Source organism: Oreochromis niloticus, linkage group LG17, assembly GCF_001858045.2.
Source record: "Oreochromis niloticus isolate F11D_XX linkage group LG17, O_niloticus_UMD_NMBU, whole genome shotgun sequence".
Lineage (NCBI taxonomy): Eukaryota > Metazoa > Chordata > Actinopteri > Cichliformes > Cichlidae > Oreochromis > Oreochromis niloticus.
The window spans coordinates 26,207,893-26,234,675 of NC_031981.2; the positions used below are offsets into that span (position 1 = coordinate 26,207,893).

A 26,783-nucleotide genomic window follows, 5' to 3' on the forward strand; every position below is an offset into this window, starting at 1 on the left:
CAGATGAGGAAGCTGCAAATTCACAGTTAATTTATTTATGCTGAGGAAAAAACAAATAACCAAAGTATTCGATATTTACTGAAGTGTATGAAATAATATGAAGAAAAATTACCTAAAATAGTACTGTAATACACATCGTCTCTGAAGAACAGTTTTAGTGCTGTGCTTGAACACATCTGATCTATGCAGGTTTGACACTGAAGGCTCCAGCTGAAATCAGGAGAGAAAGAATTAAAGGTTGCAATTAAAATGAAAAATTACAGGTTTTGAATACTCAAGGATACTTGGATTATTACAGAGACTGTATCTCTCTTTTCTTTCTCAGTAATTGATGAAAAGCAGTAAATGGCAGTATATTTGGATTGTTTCTGATATACCGGCTGTTTGGTCTTTGGTGTGGCAGTGGTCGGGGTTGGTACAGCTGTTGTCGTGGTGGAACGGTTGTTGTTGTTGAAGTGGCAGCTGTTGTGGTTGCTGCTGTTGTGAATGGTCCTGCAGTTGTCGTTGTTGGAGCAGCAACTGTTGTGGTTGGACCTGCAGTTGTCGTGGTTTTGGATGTCGCAGTGGTTGTGGTTGGTGCAGTTGATGTGGGTTTTGATGTCGCAGTGGTTCTGGTTGGTGCAGTTGTTGTGGTTGTTGTTGTTGAAGTGGCAGCTGTTGTGTTTGGAGCAGAGTTTGTGGTTGTTGGTGCTGCAGCGGTGGTTGTTGGTGCTTCTGTAGTGGATGGTCCAGCTGCAGTCGTTGTTGGAGTCGCAAATGTTGTGGTTGGAGCCGCAGTTGTCATTGTTGTTGATGCCGCAGTGGTTGTGAGTGGTGCACCTGTTGTGGTTGTTTGTCCCACAGTTGTTGTGGTTGGTCCTGCTATCGTGGATTGTCCCGCAGTTGTTGTGGATGGTCCTGCAGTTGTTGTTGTTGGAGCTGCAACTGTTGTGGTTGGTGCAGTTGTTGTGGCTGTTGGTGCTGCAGTGGTGGTTGTTGGTGCTGCTGTAGTGGATTGTCCCGCAGTTGTCGTGGATGGTCCAGCAGTTGTCGTTGTTTGAGCTGCAACTGTTGTGGTCGGAGCCGCAGTTGTAATGATTGTTGATGCGGCAGTGGTTGTGGACAGTTCAGCTGTCGTGGATTCTCCTGCAGCTTTCGTAGTCGCAGCCACGTTTGCTGTGGTTGGAGTAGCTGTTGTTGGCGTTGGTGGCACAGTGGTGGTGCTTTGTTTGGCTGTTGTGGATGGTGCCGCAGCATTTGTTGTTGGAGCCGCAACTGTTGTGGTTGGATTGGCTTTTGTGGTTGTTGGTGCCCCAGTTGTGGTGGTTGGTGCTGCTGTCGTGGATGGTCCAGCAGTTGTCATTGTTGGAGCAGCAACTGTTGTGGTTGGACCTGCAGTTGTCGTGGTTTTGGATGTCGCAGTGGTTGTGGTTGGTGCAGTTGTTGTGGTTTTTGATGTCGCAGTGGTTCTGGTTGGTCCTGCAGTTGTTGTGATTGTTGGTGTTGCAGTGGTGGTTGTTGGTGCTGCTGTAGTAGATGGTCCAGCAGTTGTTGTTGTTGTTGAAGTGGCAGCTGTTGTGTTTGGAGCAGAGTTTGTGGTTGTTGGTGCTGCAGCGGTGGTTGTTGGTGCTTCTGTAGTGGATGGTCCAGCTGCAGTCGTTGTTGGAGTCGCAAATGTTGTGGTTGAAGCCGCAGTTGTCGTTGTTGTTGATGCCGCAGTGGTTGTGAGAGGTGCACCTGTTGTGGTTGTTTGTCCCACAGTTGTTGTGGTTGGTCCTGCTATCGTGGATTGTCCCTCAGTTGTTGTGGATGGTCCTGCAGTTGTTGTTGTTGGAGCCACAACTGTTGTGGTTGGATTGGCTTTTGTGGTTGTTGGTGCCCCAGTTCTGGTGGTTAGTGCTGCTGTCATGGATGGTCCAGCAGTTGTCATTGTTGGAGCTGCAACTGTTGTGGTTGGAGTCGCAGTTGTAATGATTGTTGATGCCGCAGTGGTTGTGGTTGGTTCAGCTGTTGTCGATGTTTCCACAGATTTCGTAATTGGAGCAGCAACCGTTGTGGTTGGAGTCGCAGTTCTAATAATTGTTGATGTTGCAACGGTTGTGGTTGGTGCAGTTGTTGTGGCTGTTGGTGCTGTAGTGGTGGTTGTTGGTGCTTCTGTAGTGGATTGTCCCGCAGTTGTTGTGGATGGTCCCGCAGTTGTTGTGGTTAGAGTCACACTTGTCATGGTTGTGGTTGCTGCTGTCGTGGATGGTCCCGCAGTTGTCGTTGTTGGAGCCGCAACTGCTGTGGTTGGAGCCGCAGTTGTTGTGGTTGTTGATGTCGCAGTGGTCGTGGTTGGTGCAGTTGTTGTGGTTGTTGGTGGTGCAGTGGTGGTTGTTGGTGCTGCTGTAGTCGAGGATGCTCCCACAGTTGTTGTGGTTAGAGCTGCACTCGTCGTGGTTGGTGCAGCATTTGTGGTTGTTTGTCCCACAGTGCTGGCTGTGTGTGCTGCTGTCGTGAAATTTCCTGTAGTTGCTGTTGTTGGGGCCACAACTGCTGGGTTTGGAGCAACTGTTGTGACTGTTGGTGCCACAGTGGTGGTGCTTGGTTCGGCTGTCGTGGATGGTCCAGCGGTTGTCGTTGTTTGAGCTGCAACTGTTGTGGTCGGAGCCGCAGTTGTAATGATTGTTGATGCGGCAGTGGTTGTGGACAGTTCAGCTGTCGTGGATTCTCCTGCAGCTTTCGTAGTCGCAGCCACATTTGCTGTGGTTGTAGTAGCTGTTGTTGTCGTTGGTGCCACAGTGGTGTTGCTTTGTTTGGCTGTCGTGAATGGTGCCGCAGCATTTGTTGTTGGAGCCGCAACTGTTGTGGTTGAAGCCGCAGTTGTGGTTGTTGTTGATGCCGCAGTGGTTGTGAGTGGTGCACCTGTTGTGGTTGTTTGTCCCACAGTTGTTGTGGTTGGTTCTGCTATCGTGGATTGTCCCGCAGTTGTTGTGGATGGTCCTGCAGTTGTTGTTGTTGGAGCCGCAACCGTTGTGGTTGGAGTCGCAGTTCTAATGATTGTTGATGTTGCAACGGTTGTGGTTGGTGCAGTTGTTGTGGCTGTTTGTGCTGCAGTGGTGGTTGTTGGTGCTGCTGTAGTGGATTGTCCACAGTTGTTGTGGTTGGTCCTGCTATCGTGGATTGTCCCGCAGTTGTTGTGGATGGTCCTGCAGTTGTTGTTGTTGGAGCCACAACTGTTGTGGTTGGATTGGCTTTTGTGGTTGTTGGTGCCCCAGTTGTGGTGGTTAGTGCTGCTGTCATGGATGGTCCAGCAGTTGTCATTGTTGGAGCTGCAACTGTTGTGGTTGGAGTCGCAGTTGTAATGATTGTTGATGCCGCAGTGGTTGTGGTTGGTTCAGCTGTTGTCGATGTTTCCACAGATTTCGTAATTGGAGCAGCAACCGTTGTGGTTGGAGTCGCAGTGGTCATGGGTTGAGCAGCTTTTGTGGTAGTTATATCTTCAGTGGTCGTGGTTGGCTCAACTGATTTTGTGGTTGGTACTGCAGTTGCCTCCGTCTGTGCTGCATTTGTGGTTTGAGCAATTGTTTTTGTGGTGTGTGTTGTAGTTGTCATGGATGAAGTACAGGTTGGCCCACTTATGATGGTACCAAGTTTTTGCATGAAAGGTAGAGAACCCAGGCGTGTCGCAGCTGCACACAGGTTTCTAGATGCACAGCCGTAAGCTGGAAAAGCCTTGGTGCCGTCAATCACTGCAGATGAAAAATCACAGTTTGAAAAATTTCTGGTATTTTTAATTTGCAGATTTCATCATACATCTTATATGTGTGTTTAAATGACATCATCTTTAAAGACAAATTTAAAGATGATCTTTGTTAAAGTATGCATGATGAAGACTCACTGATGGATTGAATGCATTGTTCCTCCACTCCCTGACACTGTAATGGAGTGTTGCACAAAGGGGTGGAACAAACATTACATAGTCGGCCATTATGTGACTGAGGATTAGGGGCTGAAACAGAAAAGATCATCATTTTATTTTAAAACAGAGAGCATTTCATCAAATATCAAAGTATTGTTTCTTATTGTTTTATTGTGGCTTCAATAAAACACATATTGATTTGTACTTACCAGCCAGAGTTTTTGAGTTGCAGCTATCTGTTTTGCAGCACGTGGCAGATGCAAGAGCACTTTGATTACCCAAGTTAACTGAAAATGTCTGAGAGCCCGTAGCTGGACACAGGGAGGAAGATGCACATGCCTTGTAGATTTGCATTGCCGTAGTTCCAGATGAGGAAGCTGCAAATTCACAGTTAATTTATTTATGCTGAGGGAAAAAACAAATAACCTCAAAGTATTCGATATTTACTGAAGTGTATGAAATAATATGAAGAAAAGATTACCTAAAATAGTAGCTGTAATACACATCGTCTCTGAAGAACATGTTTTTAGTGCTGTGCTTGAACACATCTGATCTATGCAGGTTTGACACTGAAGGGCTCCAGCTGAAATCAGGAGAGAAAGAATTAAAAGGTTGCAATTAAAATGAAAAATTACAGGTTTTTGAATACTCAAGGATACTTGGATTATTACAGAGACTGTATCTCTTCTTTTTCTTTCTCAGTAATTGATGAAAAGCAGTAAATGGCAGTATATTTGGATTGTTTCTGATATACCGGCTGTTGTGGTCTTTGGTGTGGCAGTGGTCGGGGTTGGTACAGCTGTTGTCGTGGTTGGAATGGTTGTTGTTGTTGAAGTGGCAGCTGTTGTGGTTGCTGCTGTTGTGAATGGTCCTGCAGTTGTCGTTGTTGGAGCAGCAACTGTTGTGGTTGGACCTGCAGTTGTCGTGGTTTTGGATGTCGCAGTGGTTGTGGTTGGTGCAGTTGATGTGGGTTTTGATGTCGCAGTGGTTCTGGTTGGTGCAGTTGTTGTGGTTGTTGGTGTGCAGTGTGGTTGTTGATGCTGCTGTAGTAGATGGTCAGCAGTTGTTGTTGTTGTTGAAGTGGCAGCTGTTGTGTTTGGAGCAGAGTTTGTGGTTGTTGGTGCTGCAGCGGTGGTTGTTGGTGCTTCTGTAGTGGATGGTCCAGCTGCAGTCGTTGTTGGAGTCGCAAATGTTGTGGTTGGAGCCGCAGTTGTCATTGTTGTTGATGCCGCAGTGGTTGTGAGTGGTGCACCTGTTGTGGTTGTTTGTCCCACAGTTGTTGTGGTTGGTCCTGCTATCGTGGATTGTCCCGCAGTTGTTGTGGATGGTCCTGCAGTTGTTGTTGTTGGAGCTGCAACTGTTGTGGTTGGTGCAGTTGTTGTGGCTGTTGGTGCTGCAGTGGTGGTTGTTGGTGCTGCTGTAGTGGATTGTCCCGCAGTTGTCGTGGATGGTCCAGCAGTTGTCGTTGTTTGAGCTGCAACTGTTGTGGTCGGAGCCGCAGTTGTAATGATTGTTGATGCGGCAGTGGTTGTGGACAGTTCAGCTGTCGTGGATTCTCCTGCAGCTTTCGTAGTCGCAGCCACGTTTGCTGTGGTTGGAGTAGCTGTTGTTGGCGTTGGTGGCACAGTGGTGGTGCTTTGTTTGGCTGTTGTGGATGGTGCCGCAGCATTTGTTGTTGGAGCCGCAACTGTTGTGGTTGGATTGGCTTTTGTGGTTGTTGGTGCCCCAGTTGTGGTGGTTGGTGCTGCTGTCGTGGATGGTCCAGCAGTTGTCATTGTTGGAGCAGCAACTGTTGTGGTTGGACCTGCAGTTGTCGTGGTTTTGGATGTCGCAGTGGTTGTGGTTGGTGCAGTTGTTGTGGTTTTTGATGTCGCAGTGGTTCTGGTTGGTCCTGCAGTTGTTGTGATTGTTGGTGTTGCAGTGGTGGTTGTTGGTGCTGCTGTAGTAGATGGTCCAGCAGTTGTTGTTGTTGTTGAAGTGGCAGCTGTTGTGTTTGGAGCAGAGTTTGTGGTTGTTGGTGCTGCAGCGGTGGTTGTTGGTGCTTCTGTAGTGGATGGTCCAGCTGCAGTCGTTGTTGGAGTCGCAAATGTTGTGGTTGAAGCCGCAGTTGTCGTTGTTGTTGATGCCGCAGTGGTTGTGAGAGGTGCACCTGTTGTGGTTGTTTGTCCCACAGTTGTTGTGGTTGGTCCTGCTATCGTGGATTGTCCCTCAGTTGTTGTGGATGGTCCTGCAGTTGTTGTTGTTGGAGCCACAACTGTTGTGGTTGGATTGGCTTTTGTGGTTGTTGGTGCCCCAGTTGTGGTGGTTAGTGCTGCTGTCATGGATGGTCCAGCAGTTGTCATTGTTGGAGCTGCAACTGTTGTGGTTGGAGTCGCAGTTGTAATGATTGTTGATGCCGCAGTGGTTGTGGTTGGTTCAGCTGTTGTCGATGTTTCCACAGATTTCGTAATTGGAGCAGCAACCGTTGTGGTTGGAGTCGCAGTTCTAATAATTGTTGATGTTGCAACGGTTGTGGTTGGTGCAGTTGTTGTGGCTGTTGGTGCTGTAGTGGTGGTTGTTGGTGCTTCTGTAGTGGATTGTCCCGCAGTTGTTGTGGCTGGTCCCGCAGTTGTGGTGGTTAGAGTCACACTTGTCATGGTTGTGGTTGCTGCTGTCGTGGATGGTCCCGCAGTTGTCGTTGTTGGAGCCGCAACTGCTGTGGTTGGAGCCGCAGTTGTTGTGGTTGTTGATGTCGCAGTGGTCGTGGTTGGTGCAGTTGTTGTGGTTGTTGGTGGTGCAGTGGTGGTTGTTGGTGCTGCTGTAGTCGAGGATGCTCCCACAGTTGTTGTGGTTAGAGCTGCACTCGTCGTGGTTGGTGCAGCATTTGTGGTTGTTTGTCCCACAGTGCTGGCTGTGTGTGCTGCTGTCGTGAAATTTCCTGTAGTTGCTGTTGTTGGGGCCACAACTGCTGGGTTTGGAGCAACTGTTGTGACTGTTGGTGCCACAGTGGTGGTGCTTCGTTCGGCTGTCATGGATGGTCCAGCGGTTGTCGTTGTTTGAGCTGCAACTGTTGTGGTCGGAGCCGCAGTTGTAATGATTGTTGATGCGGCAGTGGTTGTGGACAGTTCAGCTGTCGTGGATTCTCCTGCAGCTTTCGTAGTCGCAGCCACATTTGCTGTGGTTGTAGTAGCTGTTGTTGTCGTTGGTGCCACAGTGGTGTTGCTTTGTTTGGCTGTCGTGAATGGTGCCGCAGCATTTGTTGTTGGAGCCGCAACTGTTGTGGTTGAAGCCGCAGTTGTGGTTGTTGTTGATGCCGCAGTGGTTGTGAGTGGTGCACCTGTTGTGGTTGTTTGTCCCACAGTTGTTGTGGTTGGTTCTGCTATCGTGGATTGTCCCGCAGTTGTTGTGGATGGTCCTGCAGTTGTTGTTGTTGGAGCCGCAACTGTTGTGGTTGTTTGTCCCACAGTTGTTGTGGTTGGTTCTGCTATCGTGGATTGTCCCGCAGTTGTTGTGGATGGTCCTGCAGTTGTTGTTGTTGGAGCCGCAACTGTTGTGGTTGGATTGGCTTTTGTGGTTGTTGGTGCCCCAGTTGTGGTGGTTGGTGCTGCTGTCATGGATGGTCCAGCAGTTGTCATTGTTGGAGCAGCAACTGTTGTGGTTGGACCTGCAGTTGTCGTGGTTTTGGATGTCGCAGTGGTTGTGGTTGGTGCAGTTGTTGTGGTTTTTGATGTCGCAGTGGTTCTGGTTGGTGCAGTTGTTGTGGTTGTTGGTGTTGCAGTGGTGGTTGTTGATGCTTCTGTAGTGGATGGTCCAGCTGCAGTCGTTGTTGGAGTCGCAAATGTTGTGGTTGAGGCCGCAGCTGTCGTTGTTGTTGATGCTGCAGTGGTTGTGAGTGGTGCACCTGTTGTGGTTGTTTGTCCCACAGTTGTTGTGGTTGGTCCTGCTATCGTGGATTGTCTCGCAGTTGTTGTGGATGGTCCTGCAGTTGTTGTTGTTGGAGCCGCAACCATTGTGGTTGGAGTCGCAGTTCTAATGATTGTTGATGTTGCAACGGTTGTGGTTGGTGCAGTTGTTGTGGCTGTTGGTGCTGCAGTGGCGGTTGTTGGTGCTGCTGTAGTGGATTGTGCCCCAGTTGTTGTGGCTGGTCCCGCAGTTGACGTGGTTAGAGTCGCACTTGTCATGGTTGTGGTTGCTGCTGTCGTGGTTCGTCCCGCAGTTGTCGTTGTTGGAGCAGCAACTGCTTTGGTTGGAGCCGCAGTTGTTGTGGTTGTTGATGTTGCAGTGGTTGTGGTTGGTGCAGTTGTTGTGGTTGTTGGTGGTGCAGTGGTGGTTGTTGGTGCTGCTGTAGTCGAGGATGCTCCCACAGTTGTTGTGGTTAGAGCTGCACTCGTCGTGGTTGGTGCAGCATTTGTGGTTGTTTGTCCCACAGTGCTGGCTGTGTGTGCTGCTGTCGTGAAATGTCCTGTAGTTGTTGTTGTTAGGGACACAACTGCTGTGTTTGGAGCAACTGTTTTGACTGTTGGTGCCACAGTGGTGGTAATTGGTTCGGCTGTCGTGGATGGTCCAGCAGTTGTCGTTGTTTGAGCTGCAACTGTTGTGGTCGGAGCCACAGTTGTAATGATTGTTGATGCGGCAGTGGTTGTGGACAGTTCAGCTGTCGTGGATTGTCCTGCAGCTTTCGTAGTCCCAGCCACATTTGCTGTGGTTGTAGTAGCTGTTGTTGTCGTTGGTGCCACAGTGGTGTTGCGTTGTTTGGCTGTCGTGGATGGTGCCGCAGCATTTGTTGTTGGAGCCACAACTGTTGTGGTTGGATTGGCTTTTGTGGTTGTTGGTGCCCCAGTTGTGGTGGTTGATGCTGCTGTCGTGGATGGTCCAGCAGTTGTCATTGTTGGAGCAGCAACTGTTGTGGTTGGACCTGCAGTTGTCGTGGTTTTGGATGTCGCAGTGGTTGTGGTTGGTGAAGTTGTTGTGGTTTTTGATGTCGCAGTGGTTCTGGTTAATGCAGTTGTTGTGGTTGTTGGTGTTGCAGTGGTGGTTGTTGATGCTGCTGTAGTAGATGGTGGTGCAGTTGTTGTTGTTGTTGTTGTTGAAGTGGCAGCTGTTGTGTTTGGAGCAGAGGTTGTTGTTGTTGTTGCTGCAGCGGTTGTTGTTGGTGCTTCTGTAGTGGATGGTGCCGCAGCATTTGTTGTTGGAGCCGCAAATGTTGTGGCTGAAGCCGCAGTTGTCGTTGTTGTTGATGCCGCAGTGGTTGTGAGTGGTGCACCTGTTGTGGTTGTTTGTCCCACAGTTGTTGTGGTTGGTTCTGCTATCGTGGATTGTCCCGCAGTTGTTGTGGATGGTCCTGCAGTTGTTGTTGTTGGAGCCGCAACCGTTGTGGTTGGAGTCGCAGTTCTAATGATTGTTGATGTTGCAACGGTTGTGGTTGGTGCAGTTGTTGTGGCTGTTTGTGCTGCAGTGGTGGTTGTTGGTGCTGCTGTAGTGGATTGTCCCACAGTTGTTGTGGTTGGTCCTGCTATCGTGGATTGTCCCGCAGTTGTTGTGGATGGTCCTGCAGTTGTTGTTGTTGGAGCCACAACTGTTGTGGTTGGATTGGCTTTTGTGGTTGTTGGTGCCCCAGTTGTGGTGGTTAGTGCTGCTGTCATGGATGGTCCAGCAGTTGTCATTGTTGGAGCTGCAACTGTTGTGGTTGGAGTCGCAGTTGTAATGATTGTTGATGCCGCAGTGGTTGTGGTTGGTTCAGCTGTTGTCGATGTTTCCACAGATTTCGTAATTGGAGCAGCAACCGTTGTGGTTGGAGTCGCAGTGGTCATGGGTTGAGCAGCTTTTGTGGTAGTTATATCTTCAGTGGTCGTGGTTGGCTCAACTGATTTTGTGGTTGGTACTGCAGTTGCCTCCGTCTGTGCTGCATTTGTGGTTTGAGCAATTGTTTTTGTGGTGTGTGTTGTAGTTGTCATGGATGAAGTACAGGTTGGCCCACTTATGATGGTACCAAGTTTTTGCATGAAAGGTAGAGAACCCAGGCGTGTCGCAGCTGCACACAGGTTTCTAGATGCACAGCCGTAAGCTGGAAAAGCCTTGGTGCCGTCAATCACTGCAGATGAAAAATCACAGTTTGAAAAATTTCTGGTATTTTTAATTTGCAGATTTCATCATACATCTTATATGTGTGTTTAAATGACATCATCTTTAAAGACAAATTTAAAGATGATCTTTGTTAAAGTATGCATGATGAAGACTCACTGATGGATTGAATGCATTGTTCCTCCACTCCCTGACACTGTAATGGAGTGTTGCACAAAGGGGTGGAACAAACATTACATAGTCGGCCATTATGTGACTGAGGATTAGGGGCTGAAACAGAAAAGATCATCATTTTATTTTAAAACAGAGAGCATTTCATCAAATATCAAAGTATTGTTTCTTATTGTTTTATTGTGGCTTCAATAAAACACATATTGATTTGTACTTACCAGCCAGAGTTTTTGAGTTGCAGCTATCTGTTTTGCAGCACGTGGCAGATGCAAGAGCACTTTGATTACCCAAGTTAACTGAAAATGTCTGAGAGCCCGTAGCTGGACACAGGGAGGAAGATGCACATGCCTTGTAGATTTGCATTGCCGTAGTTCCAGATGAGGAAGCTGCAAATTCACAGTTAATTTATTTATGCTGAGGGAAAAAACAAATAACCTCAAAGTATTCGATATTTACTGAAGTGTATGAAATAATATGAAGAAAAGATTACCTAAAATAGTAGCTGTAATACACATCGTCTCTGAAGAACATGTTTTTAGTGCTGTGCTTGAACACATCTGATCTATGCAGGTTTGACACTGAAGGGCTCCAGCTGAAATCAGGAGAGAAAGAATTAAAAGGTTGCAATTAAAATGAAAAATTACAGGTTTTTGAATACTCAAGGATACTTGGATTATTACAGAGACTGTATCTCTTCTTTTTCTTTCTCAGTAATTGATGAAAAGCAGTAAATGGCAGTATATTTGGATTGTTTCTGATATACCGGCTGTTGTGGTCTTTGGTGTGGCAGTGGTCGGGGTTGGTACAGCTGTTGTCGTGGTTGGAACGGTTGTTGTTGTTGAAGTGGCAGCTGTTGTGGTTGCTGCTGTTGTGAATGGTCCTGCAGTTGTCGTTGTTGGAGCAGCAACTGTTGTGGTTGGACCTGCAGTTGTCGTGGTTTTGGATGTCGCAGTGGTTGTGGTTGGTGCAGTTGATGTGGGTTTTGATGTCGCAGTGGTTCTGGTTGGTGCAGTTGTTGTGGTTGTTGGTGTTGCAGTGGTGGTTGTTGATGCTGCTGTAGTAGATGGTCCAGCAGTTGTTGTTGTTGTTGAAGTGGCAGCTGTTGTGTTTGGAGCAGAGTTTGTGGTTGTTGGTGCTGCAGCGGTGGTTGTTGGTGCTTCTGTAGTGGATGGTCCAGCTGCAGTCGTTGTTGGAGTCGCAAATGTTGTGGTTGGAGCCGCAGTTGTCATTGTTGTTGATGCCGCAGTGGTTGTGAGTGGTGCACCTGTTGTGGTTGTTTGTCCCACAGTTGTTGTGGTTGGTCCTGCTATCGTGGATTGTCCCGCAGTTGTTGTGGATGGTCCTGCAGTTGTTGTTGTTGGAGCTGCAACTGTTGTGGTTGGTGCAGTTGTTGTGGCTGTTGGTGCTGCAGTGGTGGTTGTTGGTGCTGCTGTAGTGGATTGTCCAGCTGCAGTCGTTGTTGGAGTCGCAAATGTTGTGGTTGGAGCCGCAGTTGTCATTGTTGTTGATGCCGCAGTGGTTGTGAGTGGTGCACCTGTTGTGGTTGTTTGTCCCACAGTTGTTGTGGTTGGTCCTGCTATCGTGGATTGTCCCGCAGTTGTTGTGGATGGTCCTGCAGTTGTTGTTGTTGGAGCTGCAACTGTTGTGGTTGGTGCAGTTGTTGTGGCTGTTGGTGCTGCAGTGGTGGTTGTTGGTGCTGCTGTAGTGGATTGTCCAGCTGCAGTCGTTGTTGGAGTCGCAAATGTTGTGGTTGGAGCCGCAGTTGTCATTGTTGTTGATGCCGCAGTGGTTGTGAGTGGTGCACCTGTTGTGGTTGTTTGTCCCACAGTTGTTGTGGTTGGTCCTGCTATCGTGGATTGTCCCGCAGTTGTCGTGGATGGTCCAGCAGTTGTCGTTGTTTGAGCTGCAACTGTTGTGGTCGGAGCCGCAGTTGTAATGATTGTTGATGCGGCAGTGGTTGTGGACAGTTCAGCTGTCGTGGATTCTCCTGCAGCTTTCGTAGTCGCAGCCACATTTGCTGTGGTTGTAGTAGCTGTTGTTGTCGTTGGTGCCACAGTGGTGTTGCTTTGTTTGGCTGTCGTGAATGGTGCCACAGCATTTGTTGTTGGAGCCGCAACTGTTGTGGTTGAAGCCGCAGTTGTGGTTGTTGTTGATGCCGCAGTGGTTGTGAGTGGTGCACCTGTTGTGGTTGTTTGTCCCACAGTTGTTGTGGTTGGTTCTGCTATCGTGGATTGTCCCGCAGTTGTTGTGGATGGTCCTGCAGTTGTTGTTGTTGGAGCCGCAACTGTTGTGGTTGTTTGTCCCACAGTTGTTGTGGTTGGTTCTGCTATCGTGGATTGTCCCGCAGTTGTTGTGGATGGTCCTGCAGTTGTTGTTGTTGGAGCCGCAACTGTTGTGGTTGGATTGGCTTTTGTGGTTGTTGGTGCCCCAGTTGTGGTGGTTGGTGCTGCTGTCATGGATGGTCCAGCAGTTGTCATTGTTGGAGCAGCAACTGTTGTGGTTGGACCTGCAGTTGTCGTGGTTTTGGATGTCGCAGTGGTTGTGGTTGGTGCAGTTGTTGTGGTTTTTGATGTCGCAGTGGTTCTGGTTGGTGCAGTTGTTGTGGTTGTTGGTGTTGCAGTGGTGGTTGTTGATGCTTCTGTAGTGGATGGTCCAGCTGCAGTCGTTGTTGGAGTCGCAAATGTTGTGGTTGAGGCCGCAGCTGTCGTTGTTGTTGATGCTGCAGTGGTTGTGAGTGGTGCACCTGTTGTGGTTGTTTGTCCACAGTTGTTGTGGTTGGTCCTGCTATCGTGGATTGTCTCGCAGTTGTTGTGGATGGTCCTGCAGTTGTTGTTGTTGGAGCCGCAACCATTGTGGTTGGAGTCGCAGTTCTAATGATTGTTGATGTTGCAACGGTTGTGGTTGGTGCAGTTGTTGTGGCTGTTGGTGCTGCAGTGGCGGTTGTTGGTGCTGCTGTAGTGGATTGTGCCCCAGTTGTTGTGGCTGGTCCCGCAGTTGACGTGGTTAGAGTCGCACTTGTCATGGTTGTGGTTGCTGCTGTCGTGGTTCGTCCCGCAGTTGTCGTTGTTGGAGCAGCAACTGCTTTGGTTGGAGCCGCAGTTGTTGTGGTTGTTGATGTTGCAGTGGTTGTGGTTGGTGCAGTTGTTGTGGTTGTTGGTGGTGCAGTGGTGGTTGTTGGTGCTGCTGTAGTCGAGGATGCTCCCACAGTTGTTGTGGTTAGAGCTGCACTCGTCGTGGTTGGTGCAGCATTTGTGGTTGTTTGTCCCACAGTGCTGGCTGTGTGTGCTGCTGTCGTGAAATGTCCTGTAGTTGTTGTTGTTAGGGACACAACTGCTGTGTTTGGAGCAACTGTTTTGACTGTTGGTGCCACAGTGGTGGTAATTGGTTCGGCTGTCGTGGATGGTCCAGCAGTTGTCGTTGTTTGAGCTGCAACTGTTGTGGTCGGAGCCACAGTTGTAATGATTGTTGATGCGGCAGTGGTTGTGGACAGTTCAGCTGTCGTGGATTGTCCTGCAGCTTTCGTAGTCCCAGCCACATTTGCTGTGGTTGTAGTAGCTGTTGTTGTCGTTGGTGCCACAGTGGTGTTGCGTTGTTTGGCTGTCGTGGATGGTGCCGCAGCATTTGTTGTTGGAGCCACAACTGTTGTGGTTGGATTGGCTTTTGTGGTTGTTGGTGCCCCAGTTGTGGTGGTTGATGCTGCTGTCGTGGATGGTCCAGCAGTTGTCATTGTTGGAGCAGCAACTGTTGTGGTTGGACCTGCAGTTGTCGTGGTTTTGGATGTCGCAGTGGTTGTGGTTGGTGAAGTTGTTGTGGTTTTGATGTCGCAGTGGTTCTGGTTAATGCAGTTGTTGTGGTTGTTGGTGTTGCAGTGGTGGTTGTTGATGCTGCTGTAGTAGATGGTCCAGCAGTTGTTGTTGTTGTTGTTGTTGAAGTGGCAGCTGTTGTGTTTGGAGCAGAGGTTGTTGTTGTTGTTGCTGCAGCGGTTGTTGTTGGTGCTTCTGTAGTGGATGGTGCCGCAGCATTTGTTGTTGGAGCCGCAAATGTTGTGGCTGAAGCCGCAGTTGTCGTTGTTGTTGATGCCGCAGTGGTTGTGAGTGGTGCACCTGTTGTGGTTGTTTGTCCCACAGTTGTTGTGGTTGGTTCTGCTATCGTGGATTGTCCCGCAGTTGTTGTGGATGGTCCTGCAGTTGTTGTTGTTGGAGCCGCAACCGTTGTGGTTGGAGTCGCAGTTCTAATGATTGTTGATGTTGCAACGGTTGTGGTTGGTGCAGTTGTTGTGGCTGTTTGTGCTGCAGTGGTGGTTGTTGGTGCTGCTGTAGTGGATTGTCCCACAGTTGTTGTGGTTGGTCCTGCTATCGTGGATTGTCCCGCAGTTGTTGTGGATGGTCCTGCAGTTGTTGTTGTTGGAGCCACAACTGTTGTGGTTGGATTGGCTTTTGTGGTTGTTGGTGCCCCAGTTGTGGTGGTTAGTGCTGCTGTCATGGATGGTCCAGCAGTTGTCATTGTTGGAGCTGCAACTGTTGTGGTTGGAGTCGCAGTTGTAATGATTGTTGATGCCGCAGTGGTTGTGGTTGGTTCAGCTGTTGTCGATGTTTCCACAGATTTCGTAATTGGAGCAGCAACCGTTGTGGTTGGAGTCGCAGTGGTCATGGGTTGAGCAGCTTTTGTGGTAGTTATATCTTCAGTGGTCGTGGTTGGCTCAACTGATTTTGTGGTTGGTACTGCAGTTGCCTCCGTCTGTGCTGCATTTGTGGTTTGAGCAATTGTTTTTGTGGTGTGTGTTGTAGTTGTCATGGATGAAGTACAGGTTGGCCCACTTATGATGGTACCAAGTTTTTGCATGAAAGGTAGAGAACCCAGGCGTGTCGCAGCTGCACACAGGTTTCTAGATGCACAGCCGTAAGCTGGAAAAGCCTTGGTGCCGTCAATCACTGCAGATGAAAAATCACAGTTTGAAAAATTTCTGGTATTTTTAATTTGCAGATTTCATCATACATCTTATATGTGTGTTTAAATGACATCATCTTTAAAGACAAATTTAAAGATGATCTTTGTTAAAGTATGCATGATGAAGACTCACTGATGGATTGAATGCATTGTTCCTCCACTCCCTGACACTGTAATGGAGTGTTGCACAAAGGGGTGGAACAAACATTACATAGTCGGCCATTATGTGACTGAGGATTAGGGGCTGAAACAGAAAAGATCATCATTTTATTTTAAAACAGAGAGCATTTCATCAAATATCAAAGTATTGTTTCTTATTGTTTTATTGTGGCTTCAATAAAACACATATTGATTTGTACTTACCAGCCAGAGTTTTTGAGTTGCAGCTATCTGTTTTGCAGCACGTGGCAGATGCAAGAGCACTTTGATTACCCAAGTTAACTGAAAATGTCTGAGAGCCCGTAGCTGGACACAGGGAGGAAGATGCACATGCCTTGTAGATTTGCATTGCCGTAGTTCCAGATGAGGAAGCTGCAAATTCACAGTTAATTTATTTATGCTGAGGGAAAAAACAAATAACCTCAAAGTATTCGATATTTACTGAAGTGTATGAAATAATATGAAGAAAAGATTACCTAAAATAGTAGCTGTAATACACATCGTCTCTGAAGAACATGTTTTTAGTGCTGTGCTTGAACACATCTGATCTATGCAGGTTTGACACTGAAGGGCTCCAGCTGAAATCAGGAGAGAAAGAATTAAAAGGTTGCAATTAAAATGAAAATTACAGGTTTTTGAATACTCAAGGATACTTGGATTATTACAGAGACTGTATCTCTTCTTTTTCTTTCTCAGTAATTGATGAAAGCAGTAAATGGCAGTATATTTGGATTGTTTCTGATATACCGGCTGTTGTGGTCTTTGGTGTGGCAGTGGTCGGGGTTGGTACAGCTGTTGTCGTGGTTGGAACGGTTGTTGTTGTTGAAGTGGCAGCTGTTGTGGTTGCTGCTGTTGTGAATGGTCCTGCAGTTGTCGTTGTTGGAGCAGCAACTGTTGTGGTTGGACCTGCAGTTGTCGTGGTTTTGGATGTCGCAGTGGTTGTGGTTGGTGCAGTTGATGTGAGTTTTGATGTCGCAGTGGTTCTGGTTGGTGCAGTTGTTGTGGTTGTTGGTGTTGCAGTGGTGGTTGTTGATGCTGCTGTAGTAGATGGTCCAGCAGTTGTTGTTGTTGTTGAAGTGGCAGCTGTTGTGTTTGGAGCAGAGTTTGTGGTTGTTGGTGCTGCAGCGGTGGTTGTTGGTGCTTCTGTAGTGGAGGGTCCAGCTGCAGTCGTTGTTGGAGTCGCAAATGTTGTGGTTGGAGCCGCAGTTGTCATTGTTGTTGATGCCGCAGTGGTTGTGAGTGGTGCACCTGTTGTGGTTGTTTGTCCCACAGTTGTTGTGGTTGGTCCTGCTATCGTGGATTGTCCCGCAGTTGTTGTGGATGGTCCTGCAGTTGTTGTTGTTGGAGCCGCAACTGTTGTGGTTGGATTGGCTTTTGTGGTTGTTGGTGCCCCAGTTGTGGTGGTTGGTGCTGCTGTCGTGGATGGTCCAGCAGTTGTCATTGTTGGAGCAGCAACTGTTGTGGTTGGACCTGCAGTTGTCGTGGTTTTGGATGTCGCAGTGGTTGTGGTTGGTGCAGTTGTTGTGGTTTTTGATGTCGCAGTGGTTCTGGTTGGTCCTGCAGTTGTTGTGATTGTTGGTGTTGCAGTGGTGGTTGTTGGTGCTGCTGTAGTAGATGGTCCAGCAGTTGTTGTTGTTGTTGAAGTGGCAGCTGTTGTGTTTGGAGCAGAGTTTGTGGTTGTTGGTGCTGCAGCGGTGGTTGTTGGTGCTTCTGTAGTGGATGGTCCAGCTGCAGTCGTTGTTGGAGTCGCAAATGTTGTGGTTGAAGCCGCAGTTGTCGTTGTTGTTGATGCCGCAGTGGTTGTGAGAGGTGCACCTGTTGTGGTTGTTTGTCCCACAGTTGTTGTGGTTGGTCCTGCTATCGTGGATTGTCCCTCAGTTGTTGTGGATGGTCCTGCAGTTGTTGTTGTTGGAGCCACAACTGTTGTGGTTGGATTGGCTTTTGTGGTTGTTGGTGCCCCAGTTCTGGTGGTTAGTGCTGCTGTCATGGATGGTCCAGCAGTTGTCATTGTTGGAGCTGCAACTGTTGTGGTTGGAGTCGCAGTTGTAATGATTGTTGATGCCGCAGTGGTTGTGGTTGGTTCAGTTGTTGTCGATGTTTCCACAGATTTCGTAATTGGAGCAGCAACCGTTGTGGTTGGAGTCGCAGTTCTAATGATTGTTGATGTTGCAACGGTTGTGGTTGGTGCAGTTGTTGTGGCTGTTGGTGCTGTAGTGGTGGTTGTTGGTGCTTCTGTAGTGGATTGTCCCGCAGTTGTTGTGGATGGTCCCGCAGTTGTTGTGGTTAGAGTCACACTTGTCATGGTTGTGGTTGCTGCTGTCGTGGATGGTCCCGCAGTTGTCGTTGTTGGAGCCGCAACTGCTGTGGTTGGAGCCGCAGTTCTTGTGGTTGTTGATGTCGCAGTGGTCGTGGTTGGTGCAGTTGTTGTGGTTGTTGGTGGTGCAGTGGTGGTTGTTGGTGCTGCTGTAGTCGAGGATGCTCCCACAGTTGTTGTGGTTAGAGCTGCACTCGTCGTGGTTGGTGCAGCATTTGTGGTTGTTTGTCCCACAGTGCTGGCTGTGTGTGCTGCTGTCGTGAAATTTCCTGTAGTTGCTGTTGTTGGGCCACAACTGCTGGGTTTGGAGCAACTGTTGTGACTGTTGGTGCCACAGTGGTGGTGCTTCGTTCGGCTGTCATGGATGGTCCAGCGGTTGTCGTTGTTTGAGCTGCAACTGTTGTGGTCGGAGTCGCAGTTGTAATGATTGTTGATGCGGCAGTGGTTGTGGACAGTTCAGCTGTCGTGGATTCTCCTGCAGCTTTCGTAGTCGCAGCCACATTTGCTGTGGTTGTAGTAGCTGTTGTTGTCGTTGGTGCCACAGTGGTGTTGCTTTGTTTGGCTGTCGTGAATGGTGCCGCAGCATTTGTTGTTGGAGCCGCAACTGTTGTGGTTGAAGCCGCAGTTGTGGTTGTTGTTGATGCCGCAGTGGTTGTGAGTGGTGCACCTGTTGTGGTTGTTTGTCCCACAGTTGTTGTGGTTGGTTCTGCTATCGTGGATTGTCCCGCAGTTGTTGTGGATGGTCCTGCAGTTGTTGTTATTGGAGCCGCAACTGTTGTGGTTGGATTGGCTTTTGTGGTTGTTGGTGCCCCAGTTGTGGTGGTTGGTGCTGCTGTCATGGATGGTCCAGCAGTTGTCATTGTTGGAGCAGCAACTGTTGTGGTTGGACCTGCAGTTGTCGTGGTTTTGGATGTCGCAGTGGTTGTGGTTGGTGCAGTTGTTGTGGTTTTTGATGTCGCAGTGGTTCTGGTTGGTGCAGTTGTTGTGGTTGTTGGTGTTGCAGTGGTGGTTGTTGATGCTTCTGTAGTGGATGGTCCAGCTGCAGTCGTTGTTGGAGTCGCAAATGTTGTGGTTGAGGCCGCAGCTGTCGTTGTTGTTGATGCTGCAGTGGTTCTGAGTGGTGCACCTGTTGTGGTTGTTTGTCCCACAGTTGTTGTGGTTGGTCCTGTTATCGTGGATTGTCTCGCAGTTGTTGTGGATGGTCCTGCAGTTGTTGTTGTTGGAGCCGCAACCATTGTGGTTGGAGTCGCAGTTCTAATGATTGTTGATGTTGCAACGGTTGTGGTTGGTGCAGTTGTTGTGGCTGTTGGTGCTGCAGTGGCGGTTGTTGGTGCTGCTGTAGTGGATTGTGCCCCAGTTGTTGTGGCTGGTCCCGCAGTTGACGTGGTTAGAGTCGCACTTGTCATGGTTGTGGTTGCTGCTGTCGTGGTTCGTCCCGCAGTTGTCGTTGTTGGAGCAGCAACTGCTTTGGTTGGAGCCGCAGTTGTTGTGGTTGTTGATGTTGCAGTGGTTGTGGTTGGTGCAGTTGTTGTGGTTGTTGGTGGTGCAGTGGTGGTTGTTGGTGCTGCTGTAGTCGAGGATGCTCCCACAGTTGTTGTGGTTAGAGCTGCACTCGTCGTGGTTGGTGCAGCATTTGTGGTTGTTTGTCCCACAGTGCTGGCTGTGTGTGCTGCTGTCGTGAAATGTCCTGTAGTTGTTGTTGTTAGGGACACAACTGCTGTGTTTGGAGCAACTGTTTTGACTGTTGGTGCCACAGTGGTGGTAATTGGTTCGGCTGTCGTGGATGGTCCAGCAGTTGTCGTTGTTTGAGCTGCAACTGTTGTGGTCGGAGCCACAGTTGTAATGATTGTTGATGCGGCAGTGGTTGTGGACAGTTCAGCTGTCGTGGATTGTCCTGCAGCTTTCGTAGTCCCAGCCACATTTGCTGTGGTTGTAGTAGCTGTTGTTGTCGTTGGTGCCACAGTGGTGTTGCGTTGTTTGGCTGTCGTGGATGGTGCCGCAGCATTTGTTGTTGGAGCCACAACTGTTGTGGTTGGATTGGCTTTTGTGGTTGTTGGTGCCCCAGTTGTGGTGGTTGATGCTGCTGTCGTGGATGGTCCAGCAGTTGTCATTGTTGGAGCAGCAACTGTTGTGGTTGGACCTGCAGTTGTCGTGGTTTTGGATGTCGCAGTGGTTGTGGTTGGTGAAGTTGTTGTGGTTTTTGATGTCGCAGTGGTTCTGGTTAATGCAGTTGTTGTGGTTGTTGGTGTTGCAGTGGTGGTTGTTGATGCTGCTGTAGTAGATGGTGGTGCAGTTGTTGTTGTTGTTGTTGTTGAAGTGGCAGCTGTTGTGTTTGGAGCAGAGGTTGTTGTTGTTGTTGCTGCAGCGGTTGTTGTTGGTGCTTCTGTAGTGGATGGTGCCGCAGCATTTGTTGTTGGAGCCGCAAATGTTGTGGCTGAAGCCGCAGTTGTCGTTGTTGTTGATGCCGCAGTGGTTGTGAGTGGTGCACCTGTTGTGGTTGTTTGTCCCACAGTTGTTGTGGTTGGTTCTGCTATCGTGGATTGTCCCGCAGTTGTTGTGGATGGTCCTGCAGTTGTTGTTGTTGGAGCCGCAACCGTTGTGGTTGGAGTCGCAGTTCTAATGATTGTTGATGTTGCAACGGTTGTGGTTGGTGCAGTTGTTGTGGCTGTTTGTGCTGCAGTGGTGGTTGTTGGTGCTGCTGTAGTGGATTGTCCCACAGTTGTTGTGGTTGGTCCTGCTATCGTGGATTGTCCCTCAGTTGTTGTGGATGGTCCTGCAGTTGTTGTTGTTGGAGCCACAACTGTTGTGGTTGGATTGGCTTTTGTGGTTGTTGGTGCCCCAGTTGTGGTGGTTAGTGCTGCTGTCATGGATGGTCCAGCAGTTGTCATTGTTGGAGCTGCAACTGTTGTGGTTGGAGTCGCAGTTGTAATGATTGTTGATGCCGCAGTGGTTGTGGTTGGTTCAGCTGTTGTCGATGTTTCCACAGATTTCGTAATTGGAGCAGCAACCGTTGTGGTTGGAGTCGCAGTGGTCATGGGTTGAGCAGCTTTTGTGGTAGTTATATCTTCAGTGGTCGTGGTTGGCTCAACTGATTTTGTGGTTGGTACTGCAGTTGCCTCCGTCTGTGCTGCATTTGTGGTTTGAGCAATTGTTTTTGTGGTGTGTGTTGTAGTTGTCATAGATGAAGTACAGGTTGGCCCACTTATGATGGTACCAAGTTTTTGCATGAAAGGTAGAGAACCCAGGCGTGTCGCAGCTGCACACAGGTTTCTAGATGCACAGCCGTAAGCTGGAAAAGCCTTGGTGCCGTCAATCACTGCAGATGAAAAATCACAGTTTGAAAAATTTCTGGTATTTTTAATTTGCAGATTTCATCATACATCTTATATGTGTGTTTAAATGACATCATCTTTAAAGACAAATTTAAAGATGATCTTTGTTAAAGTATGCATGATGAAGACTCACTGATGGATTGAATGCATTGTTCCTCCACTCCCTGACACTGTAATGGAGTGTTGCACAAAGGGGTGGAACAAACATTACATAGTCGGCCATTATGTGACTGAGGATTAGGGGCTGAAACAGAAAAGATCATCATTTTATTTTAAAACAGAGAGCATTTCATCAAATATCAAAGTATTGTTTCTTATTGTTTTACTGTGGCTTCAATAAAACTCATATTGATTTGTACTTACCAGCCAGAGTTTTTGAGTTGCAGCTATCTGTTTTGCAGCACGTGGCAGATGCAAGAGCACTTTGATTACCCAAGTTAACTGAAAATGTCTGAGAGCCCGTAGCTGGACACAGGGAGGAAGATGCACATGCCTTGTAGATTTGCATTGCCGTAGTTCCAGATGAGGAAGCTGCAAATTCACAGTTAATTTATTTATGCTGAGGGAAAAAACAAATAACCTCAAAGTATTCGATATTTACTGAAGTGTATGAAATAATATGAAGAAAAGATTACCTAAAATAGTAGCTGTAATACACATCGTCTCTGAAGAACATGTTTTTAGTGCTGTGCTTGAACACATCTGATCTATGCAGGTTTGACACTGAAGGGCTCCAGCTGAAATCAGGAGAGAAAGAATTAAAAGGTTGCAATTAAAATGAAAAATTACAGGTTTTTGAATACTCAAGGATACTTGGATTATTACAGAGACTGTATCTCTTCTTTTTCTTTCTCAGTAATTGATGAAAAGCAGTAAATGGCAGTATATTTGGATTGTTTCTGATATACCGGCTGTTGTGGTCTTTGGTGTGGCAGTGGTCGGGGTTGGTACAGCTGTTGTCGTGGTTGGAACGGTTGTTGTTGTTGAAGTGGCAGCTGTTGTGGTTGCTGCTGTTGTGAATGGTCCTGCAGTTGTCGTTGTTGGAGCAGCAACTGTTGTGGTTGGACCTGCAGTTGTCGTGGTTTTGGATGTCGCAGTGGTTGTGGTTGGTGCAGTTGATGTGGGTTTTGATGTCGCAGTGGTTCTGGTTGGTGCAGTTGTTGTGGTTGTTGGTGTTGCAGTGGTGGTTGTTGATGCTGCTGTAGTAGATGGTCCAGCAGTTGTTGTTGTTGTTGAAGTGGCAGCTGTTGTGTTTGGAGCAGAGTTTGTGGTTGTTGGTGCTGCAGCGGTGGTTGTTGGTGCTTCTGTAGTGGATGGTCCAGCTGCAGTCGTTGTTGGAGTCGCAAATGTTGTGGTTGGAGCCGCAGTTGTCATTGTTGTTGATGCCGCAGTGGTTGTGAGTGGTGCACCTGTTGTGGTTGTTTGTCCCACAGTTGTTGTGGTTGGTCCTGCTATCGTGGATTGTCCCGCAGTTGTTGTGGATGGTCCTGCAGTTGTTGTTGTTGGAGCTGCAACTGTTGTGGTTGGTGCAGTTGTTGTGGCTGTTGGTGCTGCAGTGGTGGTTGTTGGTGCTGCTGTAGTGGATTGTCCCGCAGTTGTCGTGGATGGTCCAGCAGTTGTCGTTGTTTGAGCTGCAACTGTTGTGGTCGGAGCAGCAGTTGTAATGATTGTTGATGCGGCAGTGGTTGTGGACAGTTCAGCTGTCGTGGATTCTCCTGCAGGTTTCGTAGTCGCAGCCACGTTTGCTGTGGTTGGAGTAGCTGTTGTTGGCGTTGGTGGCACAGTGGTGGTGCTTTGTTTGGCTGTTGTGGATGGTGCCGCAGCATTTGTTGTTGGAGCCGTAACTGTTGTGGTTGGATTGGCTTTTGTGGTTGTTGGTGCCCCAGTTGTGGTGGTTGGTGCTGCTGTCGTGGATGGTCCAGCAGTTGTCATTGTTGGAGCAGCAACTGTTGTGGTTGGACCTGCAGTTGTCGTGGTTTTGGATGTCGCAGTGGTTGTGGTTGGTGCAGTTGTTGTGGTTTTTGATGTCGCAGTGGTTCTGGTTGGTCCTGCAGTTGTTGTGATTGTTGGTGTTGCAGTGGTGGTTGTTGGTGCTGCTGTAGTAGATGGTCCAGCAGTTGTTGTTGTTGTTGAAGTGGCAGCTGTTGTGTTTGGAGCAGAGTTTGTGGTTGTTGGTGCTGCAGCGGTGGTTGTTGGTGCTTCTGTAGTGGATGGTCCAGCTGCAGTCGTTGTTGGAGTCGCAAATGTTGTGGTTGAAGCCGCAGTTGTCGTTGTTGTTGATGCCGCAGTGGTTGTGAGAGGTGCACCTGTTGTGGTTGTTTGTCCCACAGTTGTTGTGGTTGGTCCTGCTATCGTGGATTGTCCCTCAGTTGTTGTGGATGGTCCTGCAGTTGTTGTTGTTGGAGCCACAACTGTTGTGGTTGGATTGGCTTTTGTGGTTGTTGGTGCCCCAGTTCTGGTGGTTAGTGCTGCTGTCATGGATGGTCCAGCAGTTGTCATTGTTGGAGCTGCAACTGTTGTGGTTGGAGTCGCAGTTGTAATGATTGTTGATGCCGCAGTGGTTGTGGTTGGTTCAGCTGTTGTCGATGTTTCCACAGATTTCGTAATTGGAGCAGCAACCGTTGTGGTTGGAGTCGCAGTTCTAATGATTGTTGATGTTGCAACGGTTGTGGTTGGTGCAGTTGTTGTGGCTGTTGGTGCTGTAGTGGTGGTTGTTGGTGCTTCTGTAGTGGATTGTCCCGCAGTTGTTGTGGATGGTCCCGCAGTTGTTGTGGTTAGAGTCACACTTGTCATGGTTGTGGTTGCTGCTGTCGTGGATGGTCCCGCAGTTGTCGTTGTTGGAGCCGCAACTGCTGTGGTTGGAGCCGCAGTTGTTGTGGTTGTTGATGTCGCAGTGGTCGTGGTTGGTGCAGTTGTTGTGGTTGTTGGTGGTGCAGTGGTGGTTGTTGGTGCTGCTGTAGTCGAGGATGCTCCCACAGTTGTTGTGGTTAGAGCTGCACTCGTCGTGGTTGGTGCAGCATTTGTGGTTGTTTGTCCCACAGTGCTGGCTGTGTGTGCTGCTGTCGTGAAATTTCCTGTAGTTGCTGTTGTTGGGGCCACAACTGCTGGGTTTGGAGCAACTGTTGTGACTGTTGGTGCCACAGTGGTGGTGCTTCGTTCGGCTGTCATGGATGGTCCAGCGGTTGTCGTTGTTTGAGCTGCAACTGTTGTGGTCGGAGCCGCAGTTGTAATGATTGTTGATGCGGCAGTGGTTGTGGACAGTTCAGCTGTCGTGGATTCTCCTGCAGCTTTCGTAGTCGCAGCCACATTTGCTGTGGTTGTAGTAGCTGTTGTTGTCGTTGGTGCCACAGTGGTGTTGCTTTGTTTGGCTGTCGTGAATGGTGCCGCAGCATTTGTTGTTGGAGCCGCAACTGTTGTGGTTGAAGCCGCAGTTGTGGTTGTTGTTGATGCCGCAGTGGTTGTGAGTGGTGCACCTGTTGTGGTTGTTTGTCCCACAGTTGTTGTGGTTGGTTCTGCTATCGTGGATTGTCCCGCAGTTGTTGTGGATGGTCCTGCAGTTGTTGTTGTTGGAGCCGCAACTGTTGTGGTTGGATTGGCTTTTGTGGTTGTTGGTGCCCCAGTTGTGGTGGTTGGTGCTGCTGTCGTGGATGGTCCAGCAGTTGTCATTGTTGGAGCAGCAACTGTTGTGGTTGGACCTGCAGTTGTCGTGGTTTTGGATGTCGCAGTGGTTGTGGTTGGTGCAGTTGTTGTGGTTTTTGATGTCGCAGTGGTTCTGGTTGGTCCTGCAGTTGTTGTGATTGTTGGTGTTGCAGTGGTGGTTGTTGATGCTTCTGTAGTGGATGGTCCAGCTGCAGTCGTTGTTGGAGTCGCAAATGTTGTGGTTGAAGCCGCAGTTGTCGTTGTTGTTGATGCCGCAGTGGTTGTGAGTGGTGCACCTGTTGTGGTTGTTTGTCCCACAGTTGTTGTGGTTGGTCCTGCTATCGTGGATTCTCCCGCAGTTGTTGTGGATGGTCCTGCAGTTGTTGTTGTTGGAGCTGCAACTGTTGTGGTTGGAACAAGTGTTGTGATTGTTAGTGCCACAGTGGTGGTGCTTGGTTCGGCTGTTGTGGATGGTCCAGCAGTTGTCATTGTTGGAGCTGCAACTGCAACTGCTGTGGTTGGAGTCGCAGTTGTAATGATTGTTGATGCCGCAGTGGTTGTGGTTGGTTCAGCTGTTGTCGATGTTTCCACAGATTTCGTAATTGGAGCCGCAACCGTTGTGGTTGGGGTCGCAGTTCTAATGATTGTTGATGTTGCAACGGTTGTGGTTGGTGCAGTTGTTGTGGCTGTTGGTGCTGCAGTGGTGGTTGTTGGTGCTGCTGCAGTGGATTGTCCCGCAGTTGTTGTTGATGGTCCCGCAGTTGTTGTGGTTAGAGTCGCACTTGTCATGGTTGTGGTTGCTGCTGTCATGAATGGTCCCGCAGTTGTCGTTGTTGGAGCAGCAACTGCTGTGGTTGGAGCCGCAGTTGTTGTGGTTGTTGATGTCGCAGTGGTTATTGTTGGTGCAGTTGTTGTGGTTGTTGGTGGTGCAGTGGTGGTTGCTGGTGCTGCTGTAGTCGAGGATGCTCCCACAGTTGTTGTGGTTAGAGCTGCATTCGTCGTGGTTGGTGCAGCATTTGTGGTTGTTTGTCCCACAGTACTGGCTGTATGTGCTGCTGTCGTGAAATGTCCTGTAGTTGTTGTTGTTGGGGCCACAATTGCTGTGGTTGGAGCAACTGTTGTGACTGTTGGTGCCACAGTGGTGGTGCTTGGTTCGGCTGTCGTGGATGGTCCAGCAGTTGTCGTTGTTTGAGCTGCAACTGTTGTGGTCGGAGCCGCAGTTGTAATGATTGTTGATGCGGCAGTGGTTGTGGACAGTTCAGCTGTCGTGGATTCTCCTGCAGCTTTCGTAGTAGCAGCCACATTTGCTGTGGTTGTAGTAGCTGTTGTTGTCGTTGGTGCCACAGTGGTGTTGCTTTGTTTGGCTGTCGAGGATGGTGCCGCAGCATTTGTTGTTGGAGCCGCAACTGTTGTGGTTGAAGCCGCAGTTGTGGTTGTTGTTGATGCCGCAGTGGTTGTGAGTGGTGCACCTGTTGTGGTTGTTTGTCCCACAGTTGTTGTGGTTGGTTCTGCTATCGTGGATTGTCCCGCAGTTGTTGTGGATGGTCCTGCAGTTGTTGTTGTTGGAGCCGCAACCGTTGTGGTTGGAGTCGCAGTTCTAATGATTGTTGATGTTGCAACGGTTGTGGTTGGTGCAGTTGTTGTGGCTGTTTGTGCTGCAGTGGTGGTTGTTGGTGCTGCTGTAGTGGATTGTCCCCCAGTTGTTGTGGCTGGTCCCGCAGTTGTTGTGGTTAGAGTCGTACTTGTCATGGTTGTGGTATCTGCTGTCGTGGATGGTCCCGCAGTTGTCGTTGTTGGAGCAGCAACTGCTGTGGTTGGAGCCGCAGTTGTTGTGGTTGTTGATGTCGCAGTGGTTGTGGTTGGTGCAGTTGTTGTGGTTGTTGGTGGTGCAGTGGTGGTTGTTGGTGCTGCTGTAGTCGAGGATGCTCCCACAGTTGTTGTGGTTAGAGCTGCACTCGTCGTGGTTGGTGCAGCATTTGTGGTTTTTTGTCCCACAGTGCTGGCTGTGTGTGCTGCTGTCGTGAAATGTCCTGTAGTTGTTGTTGTTGGGGCCACAACTGCTGTGGTTGGAGCAACTGTTGTGACTGTTGGTGCAACAGTGGTGGTGCTTCGTTCGGCTGTCGTGGATGGTCCAGCAGTTGTCGTTGTTTGAGCTGCAACTGTTGTGGTCGGAGCCGCAGTTGTAATGATTGTTGATGCGGCAGTGGTTGTGGACAGTTCAGCTGTCGTGGATTGTCCTGCAGCTTTCGTAGTCGCAGCCACATTTGCTGTGGTTGTAGGA

At 48.9% G+C, this 26,783-nt stretch overlaps 3 protein-coding genes across 3 annotated transcripts; all 3 read right to left on the reverse strand.

The window, feature by feature from the left end:
* Positions 1-8,509: 8,509 nt before the first annotated feature.
* LOC112842691 (mucin-5AC-like) lies at positions 8,510-13,919 on the reverse strand. The gene is made up of 5 exons (XM_025899856.1): positions 12,876-13,919; positions 12,618-12,694; positions 10,875-11,165; positions 10,602-10,703; positions 8,510-8,906 (listed from the first exon to the last, which is right to left on the reverse strand). Exons 1-5 carry the CDS (start codon positions 13,836-13,838, stop codon positions 8,510-8,512), a joined length of 1,830 nt encoding a protein of 609 aa, XP_025755641.1. The 5' UTR covers positions 13,839-13,919.
* Positions 13,920-15,191: 1,272 nt separating this feature from the next.
* LOC112842692 (GATA zinc finger domain-containing protein 14-like) lies at positions 15,192-18,937 on the reverse strand. Its single transcript, XM_025899857.1, has 6 exons — positions 18,884-18,937; positions 18,221-18,785; positions 15,965-17,090; positions 15,694-15,795; positions 15,422-15,589; positions 15,192-15,302 (listed from the first exon to the last, which is right to left on the reverse strand). The coding sequence occupies exons 1-5, from the start codon at positions 18,935-18,937 to the stop codon at positions 15,496-15,498; spliced, it is 1,941 nt and encodes a 646-aa protein (XP_025755642.1). The 3' UTR covers positions 15,192-15,302; positions 15,422-15,495.
* Positions 18,938-19,406: 469 nt separating this feature from the next.
* LOC112842693 (mucin-5AC-like) lies at positions 19,407-25,302 on the reverse strand. The gene is made up of 6 exons (XM_025899858.1): positions 24,799-25,302; positions 23,840-24,441; positions 22,657-22,901; positions 21,772-22,062; positions 21,499-21,600; positions 19,407-19,803 (listed from the first exon to the last, which is right to left on the reverse strand). The coding sequence occupies exons 1-6, from the start codon at positions 25,289-25,291 to the stop codon at positions 19,407-19,409; spliced, it is 2,130 nt and encodes a 709-aa protein (XP_025755643.1). The 5' UTR covers positions 25,292-25,302.
* Between the last annotated feature and the right edge of the window lie 1,481 nt (positions 25,303-26,783).